The 9784-nt window shown below is 51.3% G+C and overlaps 1 protein-coding gene across 1 annotated transcript in view; it reads right to left on the bottom strand.

The window, feature by feature from the left end:
• Positions 1 to 2688, bottom strand: part of LOC135822972 (uncharacterized) — a 3423-nt gene extending 735 nt beyond the window's left edge. The window contains exon 1 of the mRNA XM_065335811.1: positions 524 to 2688. Coding sequence (XP_065191883.1) covers positions 524 to 2688 — 2165 coding nt within the window. The remainder of the gene's footprint in view (positions 1 to 523) is intronic.
• Between the last annotated feature and the right edge of the window lie 7096 nt (positions 2689 to 9784).

The following is a 9784-nucleotide window of genomic DNA, read 5'->3' as shown; positions in this document are numbered from 1 at the left end:
CCGAGCCATGTCTCCTTTCCGTGCAAAATCCCGTCCGCATACCGTACATACCACTCGGGGCGGAGGCTCAGGCACATTGTCAGGCTCTTGGTAGGTGCTGCGCCACTCCGCGCGAGACTCACATGCAACATCATACCATGATGCCTCCACGCCACGGGCACGTAGATCTCGGACAGCGCAGTCCTTCCATCTGCGGCGTGGGCCATGTGCTGGGCGACGCTGCAAGAAGGAGCCAAACAGTACCTGTTTTGGGATGCGGTTGTCCGGCATCCGCGCCACATGCCCCAACCACTCCAACCGCCGATGTGCAATTTTGTCTTTAATCGTCTCGGAGTCTCCCCAGCGCACCAGCAGCTCTTCGTTGGTGATGTGTTCGTCCCACATCCGGCTTCGAGAGACCCCGAGGATGGATCGGATGCACCTCATGCTGAAGGTTGAGAGCTTCTGCAGGTCATGCTGAAGGGGCGTCCAGCACTCAGAGCCATACAACAGCAGGGACAGAACGCAAGCATTGAATACGCACCGCTTGGTGTGCATCAGCAGATGTGGATTGGAGAATACAGACCTCCGAAGAGCACCGCAGGCCCTGGAGGCTTGGGCAATCCTTGCGGCGATGTCCCGGGACGAACGGCAACCGCTGTCCACTACAGAACCGAGGTATTTGAAATGCGGTACGCATTCCACCTCCGCTTGACCAAGTTGGAGGGGAGCGCGGTCAGTAAGCGTGATGCCGGGGCCAACAACTACAAACTGAGTCTTCGTTGCACTGATGGTCAAGCCGAATCCCGACGCCACCTCGTGAAGACAGCACAATGCTGCCCCCGCTCCAGACCGAGTCGTAGCGAATAAACAAGAGTCGTCAGCAAACTGGGAATCTGTTAGGCAATGGTGTTGGTCGTCACGGCGGGGTTTACGGTATAAATCGCTGCTGTATGCTGAGCGGAGCTCGAAGCCAACCCCGTCAACTCTCCTGACGCGGTGTTGCCACTGGGTCATCACGGCCCACATAAAGATATTAAAAAGGACCGGCGCCATAGAGCACCCCTGGCGAAGACCATTGCCAATGCTGAACGGGTCTGATAATATGTTGTTGAACTGCACCGATGCTGACATGGGGTCGTGGAACGACCGGATGATGTTGATAAGCTTTTCTGGTACTCCCGCACGGCCGAGGACCTGCCACAGACACCCCCTGGGCACTGAATCATAGGCCTTCTTCAGGTCGATAAACACAAAAAATCCCTTGGCCTGATGTTCGATTGACTTTTCCATGAGCTGTCGGACGGTGAAGATCATGTCAGAGCAGCCACGCCCTCGCCGGAACCCGCACTGGGACTCAGGGAGAAATTCCTCCGCGAATACCTGCAGCCTTCTCTGAAGGACACTCGCCAAGACCTTGCCGACCACATCCAGCAACGCAATGCCCCGCCAATTGTCGCACTGCGACAAATCTCCCTTCTTTGGAATGGGGATGAGGGTAGCATCCGCCCACTCCCGCGGAACGCAGCCATCTCGCCACACATCTCCAAACAGCTCCATGAGCTTGTTGTTGAGCTCCTCGCCACCGAACTTTAGCAACTCTGGCTGTATCCTCGATGAACCAGCAGCGGTGCCATTGCGAAGTCGAGAAATGGCCTTGGAGATCTCATGCATGGTTGGTGGTTCCTCAAGGCTCGACACTACAGGTCGCTGCTCAACGCAAGCCATGATATCGGGGTTGTACGAGCTCTCTGGGTTCAGGACAGATGTGAAATGCCTCTGGAACCGCTTGCATTGATCCTCAGTCGACTGGCACAGGTTTCCATTCTCGTCCTTAATGGCGGAAGTCTTGCACGGAGTTAATCCCTCACATGCAGCGTGGATAGCATGAACGCATTTCCAGACGACTGCCCCGTTGAAGCGCGCCTCTGTTGCCTCCTGTGCCTTATTCAAAATCCAAGCCTCTTTGGCATTTACAACGGCTGCGCGCGCCTGCGATCGAGCAGCCCCGAAGCTGGCCCAATACGTGTCGCCCCTCTGCTGACCGTGGGCAAGCCACTCCGCGTAGCACTCATTGCGGGCGCGCAGAAGGGGCTGTATGGTTGCAGAGTTGTCATCATACCAGTCGGCCTGACGGCGTTCGCTCGGGCCCAATACATCAGCGGCTGTGGCAACCACGGTATTGCGCACATGGGTCCACTTCTCCCCAACGCTACCATCGCTGCTCCAGCAATCTCGCAATCCAGTAGATAAAGCGGCACGATACTTGTCCGCGGTGGTCACGCAGCGCGGGGGGCGACGTCCCACATCGTTGACGTCTTGTAACGTGGATGCGCAGGAATCCGATTGATCATGCTCGGCCACCGCCTTACTCCGCAGCTTGCCGACATTAAATCGGCGCCCCCGGCTCGCTCCACGTCGGGCAACCCCCACCGGGCGATGCGGGAACTCAAAGACTATACAAAGCAGCTGGTGGTCACTGCCACACTCAGCACCACGAACAACGCGCACGTCCCTGCAAAATCGCCGATGATCCTGACGCATCAAGATATAGTCGATGCAGTGCCACTGCAGAGAGCCGGGGTGCTGCCACGTCCGCTTGAAGATATCCCGCTTGGGGAACCAGGTGTTGCAGATCCACAAATTATTTATTGCTGCAAACGACAGTAGCTCATCTCCAGAGGAATTCAACTGTCCAAAACCATGCATGCCGCGCACACCACTCCAGCCATCGTCAGCTGTTCCTGAACCCACACGGGCGTTGAAGTCTCCAAGCAGAATACAGCAGTCCCTGTCAGGAACGCCAGCTATTACCTCCTGCAACTGTTCGTAAAACTGATTTTTGCTGGCACGCGGAGCTGCATAAGTCGGAGCATACGCACTGACTACCGTCACCCATGCGACTTCTCCCCCACGCAGGGCGAATTTGAGACGTGCAGTGACAAGACGAGGGCCCACAGCCCGCCAGACCGAACCACCATTCTTCCACGCGTCTGTTGCAAATTTATTGAGTGCCAGGGCGACTCCTTCTCCTCGTCTGTTGCCCGGAGCTCCATCGCCAGGCACGGGCGACCCGAACACAAGATAGTAAAACCGTCAACGACATAAATGTCATCGCCGAACCAGTGTGTCTCCTGCAATCCAGCCGCCGCCACGCTCAACCTGCGCAGCTCGGCAGCAACACGACGACATTTCTTGTCCTCTGCTACTCGGCCAGAAACGCTCGCCGTAGCTACGCCGCCACTCCTTTCCACAAGGGAGCGAACATTCCACGACCCAAACGTCAAGCAGCGCCGTCCCTCTCTCCCACTCTTCTCCCTCTCCTTGACGTACTTCATAGCTTTTCGGAGCTGGATGGAGATATTCCACTCGGGGGCTCGTCACACCACCGCGAGTGGCGACTTCGGGCGCAGCAAGAGGTGGCGGTATCAAAAAAAACTCGCCTCGTCCTCCTGCTACGTGGCTCCCGTCGTCGGCAGCTCACTGTCTACGTACTGGCCCTGGAGACAACCCTCAAGGGGTCGCTCCAGGCCTCTCTTTCGCCCAAAAGTACTCCACACACACACACACACACACACACACACACACACACACACACACACACACACACACACACACACACACACACACACACACACACACACACACACACCTTTGACCTTGACCTTTGACGCCCATCGCCGGAGGCGATGATAGCAATGCTACGGCAGAAGCCATAGCAACTTGTGCTGGGATTGCACCATTCAACAGCTTGCAAGGCTGAAGAATTGACCGTCACTATTCAGCCTGGTCTACACCATACAGCTATTTGAAGTGACTTTTTCTGGCCAGTGAATCCCTACACACACACACACACACCCACACACACACACAGGCCACAACGGCGAGAACAAGCACGGATGGAGGCCAGAAACAAGAGCCCGAAAAAGTACAACCGTCCTCCACCAGAGCGGAGAACATACACACACACACCCACCCACACACACACACACACACACACACACACACACACACACACACACTATTGACCATTTGACGCTCATTGCCGGAGGCGATGATAGGGATGCTACAGCAGAAGTCATAGCAACTTGTGCTGGGATTGCACCATTCAACAGCTTTTACACACACACACACACACACACACACACACACACACACACACACACACACACACCACACACCCATACACACCCACACCCACGCAAACACGCACACACACACTGACACAAACTTCCCCACATACACACGCATGCACCCCCCCCCCCCCCACTCTCGCACACACACGCACCCCCCCCCCCCCCCCCCCTCCCACGCTCTCGCACACACACGCACCCCCCCCCCCCCATACGTACACCCACACAGCCCCCCCCCCCTATACGCACACACATGCATGCACACATGCTTGCACTTGCTCACTGCCATAACTGGCCCAACTTCTGCGAAAACCAGGCTTAGGGTGAAAATAATTTTTTTGAGAAAAATGATGTTTTGTAAAAAGGTTGTGTCGCGTGGACGCTCGAGTGCAGTGAAGTGGAACCAAAGAGAATCTCGCTTGTTTGAAGAAGTAGCAGTCATGGCAGGAAGAGTTTCAGCAGTCAGGGAAGTCAAAGGGCTTCCGGTAGAATATTCCTTGCTTCTCCTCTAGTCACAACGAAGAGTTTTTGAGCTAATCGAACGGATTCCATCTCCTTCACTCAGGGATGGCGAAATTTCGGCGCTAGCTGCTGCTTGCGAAAATGGTGAAGAAATTGTCTCCAGTTAGAGTCGTGATGGCGGTAGCAAGGAGAACCTGGACGACATCGATCCAGCCAATCGAAGTACGGAGATACTAGCTGTTTCTGGGCCTTACGCAAAGGTAACACGCACAGCAGAGCTCATACGTGTGCAGCAAGTTCACGAGGAAAAAGGCTAGAAGCGCAGTGTGAAAACTGTTTTGAATTCTAGTCCTTGGCAATGAAGTGTTACTGAATGCCAGGCGAATGAGCGAGCAGATCGAGAGGCCTCCACTCGAGACTTTCCTCGCTGGACCGCTAACTGCAAGGGATTGTACGGCGTGCCGAGATTTCACTTGCTCGTCAGCACCAAGCAGACACAGCAGCACGCCAGCACACTATGCGCATACTACGAACAGTGGAACAGTTTGAAAGGCCATGTTCTTGCTTGTTTTTGAATAGTTGTACATGTACTAGATTCACCCTTCAAAAGGTGCCATCTCAACTGGAGTCGGGTTTCCTTGTGGTGTGTAGCGCCAGAGCATGCCAGTACATGTATGCAGCCCCAGAATGTGCTGAATGAGGAGATATGATATTTGACGAAAACAATCATGGTGTAGATTTCACATGAGTTCCAATACACCACATCAGCAAAGCTCTTTCTTAGAAAAATAATAATAATAAGATAAATGAAATGAAATCATTGGTCATCACAGTTAGTCATGTGCGTCCACACCAAAATTACAGCCGGTCATGTGTGTTCACACCACCGCAGAACAAACGTTACTCCACTTCTGCTGGTCAACTGCACAACTTCTTAGGGTTTCTAACCAAAGATACAAGGGATCAAACTCGACGATGGAATCAAAATGAAAATTTGAAAAAGCCTAATCCAAAGAAACTCAAGGCAAATGTAACAAGGTTGTGTAAAAGATTCAACTCAATCCCTAGACGAATGCTTTGAAAAGATGTGAAGTATGCATGGAGGAAAAATAAATAGAAGTAAACAAAAAAGGAAAACAATACCTGACGATGGCCAAGTGTTGAAACGTTGTAAAAATATCGGAACTGGTTCGGATGTGATGTGCAGCGCTATGGGAATGGGTGTGTCTACCTGAATTCTTTTCACAGATGAAGCTGCAGGAAGCCTCAGCCCTTCTTCAAACAATAGAAAACGCAACAGTAATCCAGAAAAACAAGAGCAGCTACACAAAGTCACAATCCGACCAACAGCAGGCGCGTAACGCCGTATCGCAAAACTCGCAAACAAAGCAGCTAGAGTTTGCCGTACAATGTCCGCAAAACAGGATAATACGTACCGCAAAGTGCCTGCGTTCAACGTTACGTTCATCATATCCATGTGTCGATGCGTGGACTGGACTTGTACTCGTGTTGTTTGTTGTTGTTTCTTATTTGAATTCGCAATACCAAACGGGCAATAAGCCCAATTACATGGAAGCGAATAAAAAAATGCTAAGAATGAGGCATTGGGGTGGATATTATTTCAAGTGGAAATACTGATCCCGGAGGGTACTACAAATACAATGTAGGTACAATGAAAATCTGAAAAAGGCCATGATACTGTCGTTTGCCATGCTGCAAGCAGCTACATGTACATGTAGAAGGAAAACAACAAGAAAGACGTTGTATCTGATGTATTGGACAAACAGAGCTAACAGGAAAAGACCGTTCGTTATAATTATGCCTATACATACTGTCCGTGTGTGTGTGGGGGGGGGGGGAGTGCATGTCACTGTTTCTCTTCTTTAAAAACGTTTATGGCCTGAGAGTGTACGGGTACACGGCTGCTGCGAAATCGGCCACGGCTTTGCAGGAACGTACACTGGCTAGCAGAGTGTTCCACAGTGCACTCGTGCCGGGTCTACATCCTTCACATGCTGCTCCCTTCCATCTTGGTTGCCTCTACAGACCCCCGAATTCCCCAGCATCGTTTTGGACTTCCCTGGCGCAGGAACTGACAGAACTCCAGGGTAACTCGTTGGTGCTCATGGGTGACCTGAACGTGGATTCTCTCCAACCTACATCCCAGCTCTACTCGTCTCTCCTTACCAACTTTCTTTTGCCCTTTAACTTTCTAAACTGTATTCACGACCCAACTCGCGTTTGTCCGAAGTCGTCATCGTCAATTGACTACATTCTAAGTAATACAGATGCTGTCTCAGGCGGTATTGTTCATGACTTTGAGCACTCCGATCACTGTTTGGTATGTGCAACCTTGACCACCCCCGACCCCTACTCTTTCCCGACTGACTGCAACCAGCGCCTGCCCAGTCGGGACTTTTCCAACACCGATATCAAGCAATTGGAGACCCTCTTAGAGTCCGCAAACCTCTGTACTTTCTCTCTCTCTTCCAGCGTGAATAGTATGGTTGACGAATGGACAAGTAAAGTTGACTCAGTGCTGGATTTGGTAGCGCCATATAAACCGTCTAAGCATTACCGACATGCTCCTCGTCGAAAGTGCCCCTTTGTTACGTCAGAGCTACAAGCACTAATTCGGAGGCGCAAAGCGGCCTTTCGCACGTGGCGCAAGGGAGGTTCCACAGACACCAAGCTTTACAACAGCTTTCAGCGCCTTCGCACCCAATGTAACAATCTCTATCGTCGTCTGCGGAACCAGCACTATCAGAGAATTTGTGCCGAATACAGAAAATCTCCGCGTCGCTTATGGGCTACAATCAACTATGTGACAAAGCGTAAACCAAAGTCGTCTCCCATTCTTGCACCTAACCTGAATGACCACTTCCATGCTATAGTCCACGACCCCACAAGCACGTACGACCTGCCGTCTGGACCGGTCCTTGAAGATGCATTGACCTCTTTCGATCGGGTCAGCACTACAGAGGTAGAGCGTGCTCTTCGCTCCCTTATACCGTGCAAGGCACCGGGTCCAGATGGCCTTCTGCCTGGTTTCCTCAAGGCCCGTCCTCCTTGGCGCCTTCTTTGGCAGAAATCTTCAGCGCGTCTCTTAGCAGTGGAGTGTTTCCTTCTGCCTTTAAGCGAGCCAACATCACCCCGATCCCAAAATCCGCTCAGACCGACGTCTACAACGCAACGAGCTACCGCCCAGTTTCGCTGACGTCGATCCTGTCCAAAGTGTTGGAATCCGTGGTAATGTCGCAACTATTCTGTCACCTGGACTCGACTGCATTCCTACATGATCACCAATTTGGGTTCCGCCCAAATCGCTCCGTCCATCAACTGCTCTCTTTGGCAATTAATGACTGGTGTCTTGCTCGGGACCAGAGCCTGACCTCTGCTGTCGCGTTTGTTGACCTTAGTAAAGCGTTCGATCGTGTGCAGCATCAGCAGCTACTCTTGGCTTTGCACGAGATTGGTATCAGCGGATCAGCACTCTCATGGTTTAAATCCTACCTTTCTGGCAGAGCCCAGCGGGTCCTCAGGTGCGGTGAGGTCTCTCCATTTCTACCTGTCACTCGTGGGGTCCCGCAAGGCAGTGTCTTGGGCCCAACTCTGTTTAACATCTATGTTCGCCGCCTTCCTGCAACTGCTGACACATCCGGGACGAAATTGCTCGCTTTTGCGGACGACAAAACGGTGTACGCATCCTGTCCGACGGCAAAGGAGGCTGCAGATTTAGTTTCCCACACGTTATCAGCACTCGCTACTGATCTTCAGCAACTTGGCCTGACTATCAATGAGAATAAGACTGTTGTAATGTTCATCGCTCCCAAGCGCTCGCCGGTCTGTCCCACGCCCACTATCTGTATCGATGGTAAAGTGCTGACAGAAGTGTCCAGTGCTCGCTGTCTGGGGGTTGTAATTGACAACAAGCTCTCGTTCACACCTCATTGTGATAAGCTTGTTGCCAAGGTGTCACGCAAAATTGGTGCTCTACGGCGTTCTTTTCGTCAACTGTCCCCGTGCGCTTGTCGCCTTTATGTGCTATGCGTAATTCAATCTGATCTAGAATTTGCATTTCAATCGTTCTTACCCTGCTTATCTGCAAAAGACCGTGGGCGCCTATTTGCTGTTCACCGTCGTGCGATCCGAGCTGCCTGTGGTGCCCATTACTGTGCTGACGTGGACCCCCTTTACCACTCTCTTAAGCTATGTCCTCTGGACCACCGTTTCTTACAGTTGTTCATTAAATTTATCTTTCAGTGTAAAGTAGCTCACCCGGTTGCCAGTTTAGATTCTCTATTTTGTAGGCACAGTACACCTGCTTACACCACTCGCGGCTCTTCTGCAAATAATCTTTCGTTATGCCGATATAAGACTGCATGCGGGTATCGCTCATTGTCTAGTAGGATTGCTTTACTTTGGAATGCTCTGCCCTTCGAAATGAAGTCTTGCAATACGTCTTCTGCATTTAACGCCCATCTTGCCTGCCTTCTTAATGACGGGCCACAATGTACCCGGTTAAAACAGCTCCTTTTTGAAAATGTTTTCGATGAGTGATGTGTCGCTTTGTTTTGCTCTAATTGGTGCTTTTCTCCAATGTCATGCAGTCGTATTTATTCAGCTTTTATTTCTTGTGTACTTGCATACTGGTATTAGTTTAGTCCCACAATCTGCGATAAAATGATCAGCTGTAGAACCTACTCCACTTTTATGTTTATGTATCTATGTCATTCGGATCTTCCCAAGTTGTACAATGTACTGTTGAGATACCGAATTCAAATAAATCAATACCATACCATACCATACCATACATATGTTTTGTAGATAGGGTCCAGCGGATTCTGCCGGCAGAAAAATTGGCAGAATTCGGTACTTTTTCTGGTAGGTTTCATGCATGTTTGGTATGTGGATAAAGAAATGGAGCAGAATTCGAGGAATTGCACGCCATAAGGTTTGTATGGTTCTGCCAATTTTTCTGCTTTTCGAGCAGAATCTGCCACCTTTTCGAGCAGAATCCGCCGGTCCCTATTTGTACTTGATCTACATGTATGTCCTACAGCGTCAACGACCTTTGCTGTAGTGGTGATGACTGATCGTGATACATGTATGTCTTACAGCGTCAAAGACCTTTGCTGTAGTGGTGATGACTGATCGTGATACATGTAGGTCCTACAGCGTCAACGACCTTTGCATCCGCGGTGCTCGAT

The sequence above is a fragment of the Sycon ciliatum genome, chromosome 8 (assembly GCF_964019385.1).
Source record: "Sycon ciliatum chromosome 8, ocSycCili1.1, whole genome shotgun sequence".
Lineage (NCBI taxonomy): Eukaryota > Metazoa > Porifera > Calcarea > Leucosolenida > Sycettidae > Sycon > Sycon ciliatum.
This window is presented reverse-complemented; position numbering and strand designations above follow the sequence as displayed.